This window comes from Pundamilia nyererei, unplaced genomic scaffold, assembly GCF_000239375.1.
Source record: "Pundamilia nyererei isolate P.nyererei 1_Seehausen unplaced genomic scaffold, PunNye1.0 scaffold00166, whole genome shotgun sequence".
Classification (NCBI taxonomy): Eukaryota; Metazoa; Chordata; class Actinopteri; order Cichliformes; family Cichlidae; genus Pundamilia; species Pundamilia nyererei.
In genome coordinates, this window is record NW_005187567.1 from 12,819 (window position 1) to 27,641 (window position 14,823).

General features: G+C 36.7%; 1 protein-coding gene across 1 annotated transcript in view; it reads left to right on the plus strand.

The window, feature by feature from the left end:
* The window catches only part of LOC102194574 (CUB and sushi domain-containing protein 1), a 157,282-nt gene that overhangs the window by 7,106 nt on the left and 135,353 nt on the right, over positions 1-14,823 (plus strand). Inside the window, exons 2-6 of the mRNA XM_005745789.1 lie at positions 312-415; positions 555-667; positions 4,655-4,837; positions 5,062-5,247; positions 13,116-13,256. Of these exons, the coding sequence (XP_005745846.1) occupies positions 312-415; positions 555-667; positions 4,655-4,837; positions 5,062-5,247; positions 13,116-13,256 (727 nt within the window). The remainder of the gene's footprint in view (positions 1-311; positions 416-554; positions 668-4,654; positions 4,838-5,061; positions 5,248-13,115; positions 13,257-14,823) is intronic.

Genomic DNA, 14,823 nt, shown 5'->3' on the forward strand with positions numbered 1-14,823 from the left:
CAAAGTATAAGAATAGGAATGGGACAATTATAAGAATAAATATATTTACAAATATAAGAATGTATGCACATTACTGAATATGCATATGAATATGTTCAGGGAAAGTTGTTTGTGGAATTCACATTTCTCTACATGACTTTCAGATTCCCACAGTGATACATGTAATATAAGTTTCTATTGGCTGAAACTGTAAGGGCGAAAAACCAAGAGATCAAATAAATCCCTCAGCGACTCTCTGTCTTTCTGTTTCTATGTGGTGGAGTTTGTAACAGTTTTTAAATTTGTTTTCTTGTCTTGTTTTATTTTTCCAGGTAATAAAGCTGTCATTTGAAGAGTTTGATCTCGAGAGAGGATATGACACACTGACTGTGGGAGATGGGGGGAAGATAGGAGATACTCGGAGAGTGCTTTATGTGTAAGAACCACTTTACCTGGGTATAAAAGAACGAACGTATTAATAAAGTATTATTTTAAGTATGACATTAGATTCATGAAATACAAGCAATGACTAATACTGATTATTCAATACTTTATTTTTGTGTATGTAAACGTAGACTCACTGGCTCCAGCGTCCCTGACCTCATTGTCAGCTTGTCCAATCAGATGTGGCTACACCTGCAGTCAGACGATACAATCGGCTCAGCAGGCTTCAAGGCAGTATATGAAGGTATGCCTCACTGAAATACGCACACACTCGCACACACACGCACACACACGCACACACACACACACGTGCATGTAGAATGTAAGAAATGAGTAATGTGAGTTAATTACTTCATTTTGCGTTTGTATTTTTCATATTTACTATAAGCTGGTAATTATGGAGATAATGATGCAACAGTAAAAACCAAAAACAACATAAAATGTCTTAGCAAGGTGTTGGACCAGTATGTGCGACTAAAACAGCTTCACTATACGTTAGCATCCTTCTGTTGAAGGAAGGGAACATCATTCCTTCAAATGATATTTCATTCTTTCAATAAGGAGAGATCATTTGGAAGAATATGAACATGATTTACTGAGAAAGAGAAATTAATGTATTTGGCACTTAGACTTCAATGACCCATCTTGGCAGAACAAAATCCCACAGTCATAAGATTTAGGACAGGTATGTATATCCTGCATCATAAAATAAAGGTGATTAGTCAGAATAACTTTGTATTGATTTGCAATGACTGTTCACTTTGAGGCAAGCAGTGGTCTCAAACAGCATCAACAAATTGCCTCTCATAATATATCAATCCTAGATCCTCTCAGTGTAGATGTCAAGTCTTCAGGTCCTGTAAATTATTTTGTTTGTCAACAGCACATATTCATTGTTATTTTTGAACAAATAGTCATGACGCATCTTTTATTATATTGATATAATTGATTAAATACTGCATCCTACCATGTTAGTGACACTCATGAATTAAACTGTACTAAATTAACTTGAGCAAAATTAAATTAAGCCAGAGAATAAAACAGGCAAATAGAAAAGTAATTTCATAAATATAGGGATAGATGTCTAATGGCACCCCCGCCCCCCCAAAAAAATGCTTGTCAGGGCCGGATAAAAAGACTAAAAATGACAAATCATCTGAGACAAAATCAAGTCCCGGACAGACCAGAGGAGTTTGTGAGAGCCAGAAAGAGAAACAGGGACAAAGGTTATGCTCTTGTTTTGCTTTGCTGTGTTTGATTCAGTGAAGTTTTCCAGGGTCAATTACTTTTCAAAGGAATACGAACGGTCTACTGAACTATAGAAAATCTGTGCGTGTGTGCATGTGTAACTGTGATGAGAGACACTGAGCATTATGTTACTCTTTGGCTTAATATGAGACTGGCCTACCACTGACCACTGATTTTATATGTTTTGTATTTGTCCTAATGCCGGGGCTCATGACTCAAAACTCCTATTTGATCCACTTTATATAAATTACAAGGCTATGACATATGACAAAACTGAAAGGAAAGAAAAAAAACCCCCAAAACTAAAAAAAAAAAAAACTTTGCAGACTTGATGCAGTAGTTTCTGCTTTTTCCCCCCTCTGGCCAGCCGAACAAGTGCCTGTGGTGTATGTTGTGAGTGTGTCCTTGCTTTAATACTGTGATACTGTCAAAAAGGATAATGTCACCACGTAACAACCTTTGATCAGTGTTACCCCTTGAGCATGCTTACATTTTCAACCCTGAAGGAAAACTCAATGTGTGTCTTGTTTTTGGCATCACGTTGCACTTGTGAAATCTTGCCTGCTGTGTGTGCGTGTGTGTTCGCGATTACTAAAGAAAGACAGAGTTAGTGTCATAAACACGCAGCACATTATGATAATTGAGGCTTTCAGACAAATGTAACTGTCATCAGAAGTGCAACAATATAAATTGTGCAATCTTGAATGAATGTAATGAATGAAAAATCTGGACTGAATGCCTTTAAGATTGAACAATGTAAGAAGTATCAGCATATAATTTTTTATTTTTTAGGTAGTAGATCTGCATTTCAATTTGAAGTACTGAAATAAAACAAAAAAAACTTTTATACTTCACTTTTTGATATTTGACTGTTAATGATACAACAAATAATACATCAAGCAAGTTTATTTGAAACAAATTGTTGGCATTAAAATACAGTAAACACGATTCTGATCTTTATTTTATTCATTCAGATTTTTTATTTGCTTTTTAATTATGTACTTAGATTGCTTGTAAGAGGCACTGTGTGCAGTGTGTGGCTCTGAGCATAGGAAAAAAGAAGCGTAAAATATTTTTGTTCAGATGTAAATATATAATCTTCACTTCAGTAAAAGTCTAAAAAGTAACATTAGAAAGAAACAGCTCAGAAGAGAGAAGCATTTACAATGATAATGGCAGACTTACCGGGGGCTCAAGATTGCTGATATCCATCCTGACACTCATCAACTGCGTGACAGCTAGCTATGGGCCACCAACATGCCTCCTGCTTCTTTGAGTATTCTGTTCTTGTGGGTGCAGTTACATCCCAGAAGATAGCAAAAGTGTTGAACACATACACACATCTCACCTTGAGATGTGTTTGCCCAAAGCGAATCCAGCAGCATGGTGGAGCATGTGTTACAAGATGACAGACGTCTGGTAGAATGTCAAATTTTAAAGTAGGGGAGCGAGGGGAATGGGATGGATAAAAAACACACTCCCATTAAGAGAAGAAGGGATAAAAATGAGTCACAAATGAATAGAACAGGATTGCAGGCCAGGTCGACAGTACTGCTAATGTGACACCAATGCCAATAAAACACAGTGTATCAGACTTAGAGACCTGGAGCAATAAGAAGATGCATAATGGAAGAGAAGAACAGGAACTATTTAAAAGGAGTACTGCCAGAGACAGAAGAAAGGGTGTAAATAAGAGAACACAGGGCAGGCACAACATACTGTATGTGTCTTAAAATGTGCACAAGGGAAGTAGGGGAAGTCATATTTTATACCACGTCACAAACATTAGCATTGCTCTGTTCAATTTCCACCTCCTGCTGATTACTTAACAAGAGTGTGCATGAATCAGTGTGTGTGTTTTCATCTACCTGTGCGTCTCCACTTATTGTTTGGCTGTTCACAATTAGAGCTGAATTACACCACAATTACCTTGATGGTAATTAGCTTTGAGGTAGGAAACAAAATGAAGTTTTGCCCGTTGAATTTCAGGTTGCATTTCACTTCTTAACGCAACAGTGTAATATAACTGATGCTAGACATGTTCGCTTCGCTTTCTGCTCCATAAAGCAATAACATCACCCCCTTCTGACTGAAGCCTTTGCATTCAGACAGCTTGAAAAGAGCCCATTTGAATTTTCCTGACTCGTTCAAAAACAAACACAATAAACGAAACATTCCGGATATTCTTAAAGCCAAATCATAATTCTCCTTTTTGTCTGTTTTTCTGGGGGGTATATTTTGTATACATATTTCTTCCTGATTTTTGGCATAGCTTTGTTGTTTACCCTTTTGCATGTGTCATTATCAGTTCAAATGCATTTGTCTGTTTCTTGCCCCCATTTTTCAAGGAAGTTGACTTTAAATAAGCCCTTGTGAAATGGCAAATAAATGTTCTGTTTCTGTATTATTTTTATCCAAAGAATTTGATCCATTTGCTACAATTATATCTGGCAATCTAGAAGGACCTTAAGATTATTTGATTTAAGCTGATTCACTCTCCATACTTTTGGATGCAATTCAGTTTAATTCAACTTTATTTACGTTGTACCAAATCACAACAAGTTACCTCAGGGCACTTTATGTTGTAGGTTAAAGACCTTACAATAATACAGAGAAATCCTCAACGATCAGATGACAGTAGGCCTCCAACAGAACAAGGCTCAGGGAGGAGCAGCCATATGCTGCGAACAGCTGGGGGTGAAAAGAAAATATTGTACATGCTCAATTTTCCTAAAAAGGTAGCTTTTACAGCAACCTTGTAACGTGGAACATTTATTTAAATTATTTCAAGGCCATCTTGTAATCTGTTGCCGAGTTTGCATTGATTTAATACACATGCTATCTCAAAATCAGTGTATGCATGCCATTGCCATTTAACTCGTCCTCGCAAATACAGGCCAAACAACGGCTTATCTAAAAACTAACATGTGCATGACGTTGATTATCGAAATAAAATGTGACTTTCTGCATTTGTGTATTACAGAGATCGAACGAGGGGGCTGCGGCGATCCTGGGGTGCCTGCATTCGGTCGCCGTAGCGGTGACCGCTTTCAACATGGTGACGTGTTGACCTTCTTTTGTCAGGCAGCCTTTGAACTTGTGGGAGAAAGAACCATCACATGCCAGCACAATAATCAGTGGTCTGGCAATAAACCCAGTTGTGTCTGTAAGTCTACCATTTCTGTGTCTGTGCTAGTTGTTCTTTCTGTTTGTTTTCATATTAAATTTTTTATTATCGTTGTTTTTTCTTGCTTGCTTTTGTACTTTGTCTGTCAGCGTCTGCCTTTCTGTTTTCACTCTCAGCCAGCTACCTGAAAAAGTAACATGCTGTTTTCTTTCTTTCTTTCTTTCTTTCTTTCTTTCTTTCTTTCTTTCTTTCTTTCTTTCTAGTCTCATGTTTTTTCAACTTCACGGCCCCATCAGGGACTGTATTGTCCCCAAACTACCCAGAGGAATATGGAAACAACCTGAATTGTGTGTGGTTGATCATTTCTGAACCGGGAAGCCGCATTCATCTCCTCTTCTCTGACTTTGACCTGGAGCCACAGTTCGACTGGTTGGTGGTCAAAGATGAAGGTAACTGCATGTTTATATTTTGCTCTGTTCTTTTGTGGTGGGGTTTTAAGAGGTAAACCTCAGTATACAGTACTTAACAAATTTATTAGGCTGCCACCCAGAGTAAAGTTTATGCTACAGCTGCTCTAAATTAACAGTATTTGTAATCACCTAAATTGTTTTTTAATGTTTCTGTAATGGTTAATCCACCAGTATGTGCAAGCTCTTTAATTGAAATGACATTTTAATGCTAAAAATAATTATTGTTTTTAACCATGAAGTAAAAAAAATAAAAACAGTTATTTTTAATGTTTTTAGTGCAGTTCTACAATCTTTTTTTTTCATGACAGGTGATCTAATACATTTGTTAATAATTGTGCATATGTATTTATCTTATGGCATAAATGTTGGTCTGTGTGACCAATTGAAATAGGTGAAAAAGACATATGTGGTGGTGGGGTGGAGCGGGGAGGTTGGGAGTGTTTCTGAAATTCGCAGCTATTAAATCCTGTATCAGCTGGTAAAGAGAATTGCTGAGTGGATCTCATTGATGGGTTGATGAATGATGGGCACACTGGATGTGTAGTTGTAATGTAATATTTATCATTTCAACACTTGCATAGCTTTCCACTTCACATAAAACACAGAGCAATTAGATTGCTGTTCCCCATTGTAATAAAGGTTATTGATTTAAACTGAATCAAGTCAAGCCCATGTTTGACTGGGTGATCATTAAAGATGAACTTGTGTATAATTGACTAGCACTATTCTTTTTTTTTTTGTCTCTGTAGAACCTTTTTTAAATTACAGGGCAATTATCGCTGTTACAATGGGCTAACTGAAATCAGTTCAGTTATTGCTTTGAAGTCTTCCAGTTTGCTCTGACTGGTGATAAATCTCTGTCACAAGGAAACCACAGTGTATCTGTGCCTCCAGGAACAGAGAGCAAAAAAAAAAAACCTCTCAATGATCTGCTGTACTTGAGTTTTTATTATATGAAAATCCATCTAAAGTCAGTCACTTCCCTTCAGTTTGGTACCAATAAATATCAAATTAATATTACTAATATACTTCAATTTATAACAAACTACTATGAAGATGTAGTTTGTTTGTAAACTGCCTGTAAAGATGGATCAGCCATTAAAATGCTAGAAATGTTCATATTGGTTCTCAAAAAAAGGGAGAAAAAGGAACGTGGAATATATATATATATATAAAAAACATTTAAATAAATTCCCATAATGATACAGATAAAGCATTATTCTGATGCTGATGCACGATTCCTGTACTCTTTTTGGAATCCTTCATGAAATTGCTTAAAAAATATATATTTTCATCTTCTTTTTTGGATTTGCATAAATTTGTTTAAAAAGTAATCTTTCATCTAAATTCAACCATGTAAATCTCTAAACATTTATTATGACATATTTATTCAAGGTTTAGGAACTTTAAATTCAAATTTCATAACAATTTACAAAAGTCAGAATTAGGTCACAGTTCAATGTTGTCTGTCCTGTAATGCAGAATAAAACATATCTTTTGGACATGTGCGCTGGTTTTCTGCAGTGGTGCCTGTTGCTCTCTCCTTATGAGCCTTTTTTCTATCTACTGCTGCCAGCCTGTGAAAGTTGAGGATGGCACACAGAGAACTGTCATTATTGTGTTTTGTGTGACAGCCTTCTGCTTTAAAAGGGCAATTCCAGCACTAAAAGTTTTAATGCCAGCGGTGGCTTCAAAATATGTCCTTACATTCTTCTTCTTTATATAGACAGTAAGCTGAAGGAAAATTCCAGAAATCAAGGGTGACATAACATGAGTGAATATTGCTGACGTAAGCTATAGCGCAGGCTCTAATGCAGGGCTGTGCAATGCAAGCACGTTTATTTTCAGGCACAAATCTTACATCACCGAAAAACTTACTGAAAGTCCAAAATTTCCAATAAAAAAACTTCTGCTGAGTATCCAAAAATCCTCATAGTATATCCCAACTAACCACATTTTCCAAATTAACTGTACTTCAGCGCTGAAGTGAGAAATAAATGGATGGCTTAAAGCTCATTCTGTATGCCTGTAGTTTTTCCATACCAACAAACTGAGGTAGAGAAACGTGGTGGTTTGCATGCTACCTGATTCTCCCTGGAGTATTCACCATTACTGCACCCAATAATTGTTTTTCATAAGGTTAGCTACTAATTGAACATCCACTTTTCACAGATTATGCTTATTAATCGGTTATCGGTTCTTGGGCTGATGAACACAAACAAATATTTACAAAGATTTATTGATGCCAATTCATTGCCGATGATTGATTGGCAGTGTCTAATTATATGTCCTCATGTCACATAATCAAATGTCTAAAATATCATTGAATTATGCAGCAGAGGCAATCACTCAAACTCTGCTTTTATGCCTTTATAGAAAAGAAATCAGATTTCTATTCACTGAAGGTTTTATATCAACTTGACACTTATGAACTTGCCTTCTTTTGTATTTCTGAATAAAAGAACATGAAATCACAAATGGCAAACAAAAGTGAACAAAGGAACCTCCGTAATAACCCATAAATCCTCTGAGTGGGGCAACAGCAGCATGAAATCCATGCAAAAAAAAAAGATGACACTTTGGGCTACTTTTTGAATGGCATGTAAAAGGTTAACTTAATCAGAAAGCCATTATTGTCATCTAATATAAGAGAAGATAGTGACAGACTATTACAAAGGCTTTTCTCTAAATCTCCACTTAGATAAGATAACGTAGGATCTTGGCACTCTTTTAGCTATTGTTACGTTGATTCTATTTCCTTCCTGGTCTCTTGCCTATCAATGTAATAATGAATAAGTGAAAGGGCTTTTGAGTTGCTAGAGACTAACGAGGCTGGCACTTTACAACTCAGTTACTGTGTAGCTTAATTGTGTCTAAGTGCATTGGATCCTAAAATTCAAGTCAAGAAGGAAATAAAAAGAAAAGTTTCTATGGGAGTGTTGTGAAGAACAGCATCTTTATCAGTGAAGTGGTCTTGAAACTCCCTTTCTGTGCCTTGAAGTGATGTCAGCTTACATTGATTTCCATTGCCATCTCTGTTACCTTTAAAAATTCATATGAATTTCATAAAGTCAATAGTAAGAAACTGTCAGTTTTCAGGCTTTTAGCGATCGTCAATACATTTCATCTCATTCCAGTGTATCTGTTTATATCTGCACTTTTAAAATAGCCAACTAAAAAAAAAAACCTACACATATGCATTGTAATAGCTTTTTCACCTCAAAACCTGTAATCAAAGCATCAGCTGGTTCACTGGAATGTCAGAAGATTAATACACTTATTGACCAGAAAAGCAATTACAGCAGCACTTCTCACCTCCGCAGAAGAAATTGCTGCAGAAGAAGAAAGTGACCAAAACAGCAACTTTAGACAAACATTACCTCCATATTTAAATGAAGTTAAAAATTGAGTAACATATGTATTAAAAGTTTATGTACAAGCAAAAGGCAAAAAAAAGAAGGTTGCAGAAAAGTCAAAATAATGATAATGATATTCAGCATCCATACCAGCGTGCATATACTATATGTAGTGTTCCTTTATAAATCACCTTAAAAATGTTCCTATATTCCACCCAGGCTTGTCCAACAGATCAATAAAAAATCCCTCATGAAGACTGCTGCAGATACAGGACAGTGACACTGAGAGAGTGTTGGCTGCTGCTGATGCTGTAGTTACACTAAACAGGAAATTCTTGCAATTTGAAGTGGTGAAACATGGAGGTGTGCTGTGCTACACCATACGAGTGTCAAGATCCTGATTGAGGCATGCAGACCATCGCTTCCTGTTTGGTATTATGTAAGCGTCTAGACACAGAAATAGCTGAAAAAACAAAACACATCCTCAGTATCTGCAAAATCATTGTTTAACTCTACAAATTCACCAAGGGTGGGGTTTTTTCATAGATGATTGTGAAAGCTGATGGAAAGATGTACGGTGAGAAGGCAGAGTGTTTGGCAACCTGGTATTGCCATCGTGCAAATAATATCCAAATAATATCATCAGAATCTAATATAATCTAAGAAAATGAAATTCATAATTGGTGAGATTTAAATAGTATTTCCATTTTCAGTGCTCTCTTTGCCACGTATATAAAATAAATAATTCTGGATATTTGTAAAAATATATATATGTCATTTCATCACTTTCAGTTGAGAAATAAATTACAAGGTGATTTTCTGATATGCCCTGCCAGACTTTCAGGAATCTGCCACCTGATGCAATCTGGCATCATCCTCAGTATTTAAGCCAAACCTTGTGCTCCACAACTGACCAGGACTACTGTGGGGATCACGCAATCTGACTCTTTCATCTGAGTTCTGCAGATGTGCTAATGCAATGTGTTCGGTTGTGTAATAATAATAAAAAATGGATCATAGTTTTAAATGGTTACAAATGGAGTTGACGTGTACATTACACTATAGAGATGTTCTTATGAAATTATTATTGTGCTACAAGCAAAAGCACATGATCACGCTGCTGGCCTAAAATAAGTCACATTGCAGATTTATGCGATATATGTTGTTTAATATTTATTGAAATTCTCCACGTGATAAGGGATCATTGTAAAATTTCAACATTTGTGTTTAAATCCCTCCAGTCTCAGCAAAGTTTCCAATGTATGGCTCAGAGGTTCTGTACTAATATATATATAGCCAGAGGTGGGAAGTATAAATACTTTGTTACGGTACTTAAGCAGAATGTTTTAGGTATCTGTAATTTACTTAAGTAGTTTTGACGTGTGCAAAAGTCGGGGGGGAGGTGTATTTTTTTCCACAATACCCGGAAACAGGTATCCTTAAGTTGTGGTTGCAGTGCTTCAGCATCTATCTACCCTGCTGAAGAGGAGCCCTTTTTTTTAAAGGGCAGGTCATTTCAAATTATTGTGAGTTCAACAAAGATCAGTGTGTTTGCAGATGTTTGTTGAGCTGTCGCCGTTGCATTTGAAATTTGTCAATTGCAGAGAGGTTTGTCGTACAGTGTGTTGCTAGCTAAAGGTCCAGCTGCTGTATATCCCAGAGAGAGAAAAGATAGAGGGCTAACGTCACTCAGAGATAGAGAAAGATAAGAAACACAGGGGAGGAGAGGAAGAAGAGAGGTCAGATTTATAGGTAAGGACTGCTCAGTGGTCTTTGAATATGTGACATCATGCTTTTTTCATATTGTGAAACATGCTGTAAATCAAACTGAGTGGACTAACTGTGTAATTTAAAGGCTGCATAAAAAATACAGGTTACTGCAGAATAAACAGGTTAGTTGGCTGTACTGTGGTGGATTTAAAGTAAAGAACTGTGTGTGACTGGTGCACAGTATCTGTGGTTTCATGCTCAGAGTTGGGTTACATCAAGTGTAGCAGAGTAGATTTTAGATGATGATGCTTAGATTCATTGACTGAAATCCACCTTCATACCAATTTTATACCATTTAGAAAAAAAAAGACAGCCAGTCAGTGTAGAGGATAGAAATCAGCCAAGACAACTCATGAAACATCTGCTGACATCTAGTTGAATTCAGTTGTGTATGTCCACAAAGAGCAGGAGGTCAGCTGACCACAGTCGGTACACTAAGAAAATCTGTTGGAGCTCTTAATAGAAATCATTGTGAGTTATGATTCTTTTGTCCACACTGAGCATTATCTGCAGCTGCTGAATCCCACTTAAACCATTGACTATACACATTTTCCTGTTTCCTCTGAAGAGCTACTTTTACTTTCTTACTTTGAATACATTTCAGAGCCTGTACTTTTTTCTTTTACTTACTTGTACTCAGTACAACTTTTACTGGAGTATTTTTAACAGTAGTGTTTGTACCGAATACTGTATAAAAAGTATTAAGTGCAGAATGTCTTTACTTTTTCCATCTCTGTATAAAGCCCCTTTATTTTTTTCTTTGTAGATCCATACATTCCCATACTTTTCTTTAAAGGCCTGTTTGTACCACTGTGGTTGTATATCTGGTTCAAAACATAAGACATTGAGCCACATGAACAAGGGAAATTTATAGCTGTCCATGACCACAATAATTACCACCTGTGTATTTCTCTTACCCATGCACCAGAGACTGCAGATGTTTCCTGTGACTTGTTATATTCTTTCATTACCATTTTGGGATCCTTTTTTATAGAGTATATGTACATATCCCAGTGATCTCAACCTGGAAAGTTGCTTTTCTATGTGCTGTAGTCCAGTTTTTATGACACTCCCCCCTGATTCTGTCGTTGCTGCTTGGGTCACTGGGGAGCGCACTGAAGAGTAGAATATCTTCTTCCAAACAAAAGTTTATAACTACTTTTTGCAGTAAATGGTCTGATGCTGTGACACAAATGTCTTAGACAGACCTGAGGTGATGTATGATTACAGCAGTACAGGCGAAGGGGTGGAAGTTTCAGACTATTCAACTCATATAGAGTGCATCCTTTTATGACTGTCTAGTGATACCTCAGTGTTGGAGCACACTGAAACATACCAGCTAAGTTATGCTATTCATTGCAATGATGTACCCTGAGGGGATGATGAGTACTTGGAACAAGATAATGCTCCTTCCCATGGTGATGGAATTGTCCGGAAATACATGGTTCAATACTCATTGAGGTACAATACCATCAATGACCCAGACACCACAGTCACCTGATATTAGTCTCTTGGGCATTCACTCAAATGCAGCATCTGTACAAAAGAGCTTCTATGTATCATCTTTTGGCAAGCATGACACACTAATGTGTGTCTGGTTTCCTTTTATACTCGGACCTTCAGGTTTCTTGCTTGTTATTTGGACCAATGCGATAGTGCACAGGTGTTGCTTTCATGCTATGAGTGTTCAAAATTGGAAATTGGAAATAATCTTCGAGATAGGTGTCCTCGGGATAATGCCATTTTTGTTCAGTTAACAAGTTAAAGGGTCATGAATGAATGCCTTTCTTGTCTCTCTGTACTAGGCATGTTTACATCTAGTACTATTTAGTAGTAACTGTTACTATACAGTGCATTCAGTATAAGATAAGATAAGATAAGATAAGATAACCTTTATTAGTCCCACACGTGGGAAATTTGTTTTGTCACAGCAGGAAGTGGACAGTGCAAAAGTTATGACGCAAAAATTAGAATACAATAAGAATAAATACAGTACACAGCTGTACAGAATAGAATAAAATAAAATACTATATACAGTAGAATAAAATAGAATAAAAATATACAATGAGATAAAAATAGAATACGAATGCTATATACAACTGAGTAAAAATATAACGATGCCAGAAAAGATTATTGCACTTAGTGTTATTGCACATGTGTGGATGTGTGTGTTTGTTCAGTTAAAGGAAGACTGTCTACTTTTACTGGAGATTTCTTCCTATTTTTTTTTATGTTGTTGTTGTTGTTGTTTTAAATTCTAAGCATGCAGAGAAGCAAGTTATCCTTCAGCAGCCTATAGTTAACATTGACATTTTAACAGACTTTTCTTGTTGTTCTCATTAAAACTCACAACAGTTGTTAGGCTTTACCAGGACCAGCTTAATCATTTACATTCATTTAGATTGTCAGTTATTTGAATGTCAATAATTTGTTACTCCATGAATACATTTCATACTTTGGCACTTCTACTTCTAATGCTTAAATAAAGCATTATGTGCTTATCATGCATATTAGTAAGCATTTAGCAAGTGTGTCAGGAACTGCTAAATCATCTCAGTGTTTTGTTTTCTCTTAACCCTAATTACACCTAATTCACCTCTTTGAGCTGCCTTGGGATGAGCCTTTCTCTTTCCAAGTCTGGCCTGATTTTATACAGGATAAATTAGATAAGCAATATTAAATGTCTCTCTAAAATAATGTTTAAATTGTGCTTGATTTTAGGTCTGTCTGAGCCAACAACATTTGGGACATTCTCAGGAAAAGATGTTCCATCACAGATCGCCTCAAACGGTCACATCATGAGACTGGAATTTCAGTCTGATCATTCAAATACTGGGAAGGGCTTCAATATCAGCTATACCAGTAAGTATCAACTACCTACTTATCGCTCAGTCCATTTGTTGTTTAGGCCGTAATAAACACCCTTAGTTTACTAAGTCACTGGGGGAAAATGTGCAATCTCAACCAGTTGGTGAGCGGTTACTGGAGGTTGCAAACAAAGAGACTAGTCAGTAGCCCACTGGCACTAGGAAAAATCTGTGCTTCTACAGTGGTCCCTGGAGACTGACACTAGGTGAAATCGGTTGCAAAGTGGTATGAATTGTGCACTGAAAACCTTCTTGGTTTCCTGCAGATTACTGTGATTGCTTGTAGTTTGCATGGAAGATGCAGATTTGTCTGCAAAAACTCAGAAACTCTTGTGAAAAGCATGATGAAAACCAGAAATGGATTTGCATTGAAGTAAAGATGCACCATTTGAAACGTGTTGGTGGATGTCCTCTATTTCGGCTCTCTGCTGCAATTTTTTCCCATTTTTCAGCTACTCCGTGAGTAGTTATTGAGTATTAGCAGAAAGATCTGTGTCTTCTGTGCATACTGCAGTGACTATGATAGTCTACTAGTCACAAAGAGGATTTGGGGTAGCAGCCTCTTTGCAACCAACCAAATATCCATTGAGATCTCTACCAGCGTACTACCTCATTGTTGTATTTGAATTTGGTTTTAATTTTTTTTAAGTAACTGTCATTTTTTCCCCAGCAGTTCTTCTGACAAATGACAGCATGTCGTTTTGACACTTTGACAAATTTTTATTAAGAATACTTCCAGGGCCACTTCAGTGGAGTTTTGATAGCAGAAATTTGTTAAACAATACGGACATTCCAACAGTAAAACTGAGATGCAACACTTCTACCACCATGTAATCAGAGACAAAAGCAGAAATCAGTTGTCAACATACTGCTATACATTATGTTCTAGGGTAGATCCTAGCGAGTGTCCCTTTTTTTTAAACAAATGATTTACTGATTATCAAGCTGAGTATTGCTATGTAACTCAATGCACATCTTTAAAACATATAAGCTAAATTTACAACTAAATTCTGAGGATTTGCTTCCGGAGCTTGTTGTATAGCTAGTATCTTCATATACTAGTTAAGATCCATATTAAATATAGCTCAGAGTAAAATACCTTTTCATATGCTAACCACCTCAGAATGGCACTTCGTTATGATTAATATAATACCGACATCAGCATTACTGCACCTGACGTTACCTTAACCTGTCCTGTTTGACTTCTTCTGCTTGACTGATCCTATATGGTAAATGGCCTGTATTTGTACAGCGCTTTACTAGTCCCTAAGGACTCCAAAGCGCTTTACACATCCAGTCATCCACCCATTCACACACACATTCACACACTGGTGATGGCAAGCTACATATGCATATCTTACTCAACTTTCACCCAGTTAAGCCTGTCCCATTGTCAGAGTTTGAACCCAGCTACTCCATCCTGTATATTTATCCACTCTAAGCTGAACTAGTTCTGCCTGAGTGATTCAGATTCATTCAGTGTGATTACCATGCAGTTTTGCACCATTTCACACACTGCCTCCCAAATGACCTTGTCTTTGGCTCTTCCTTTAGAGGTGGCA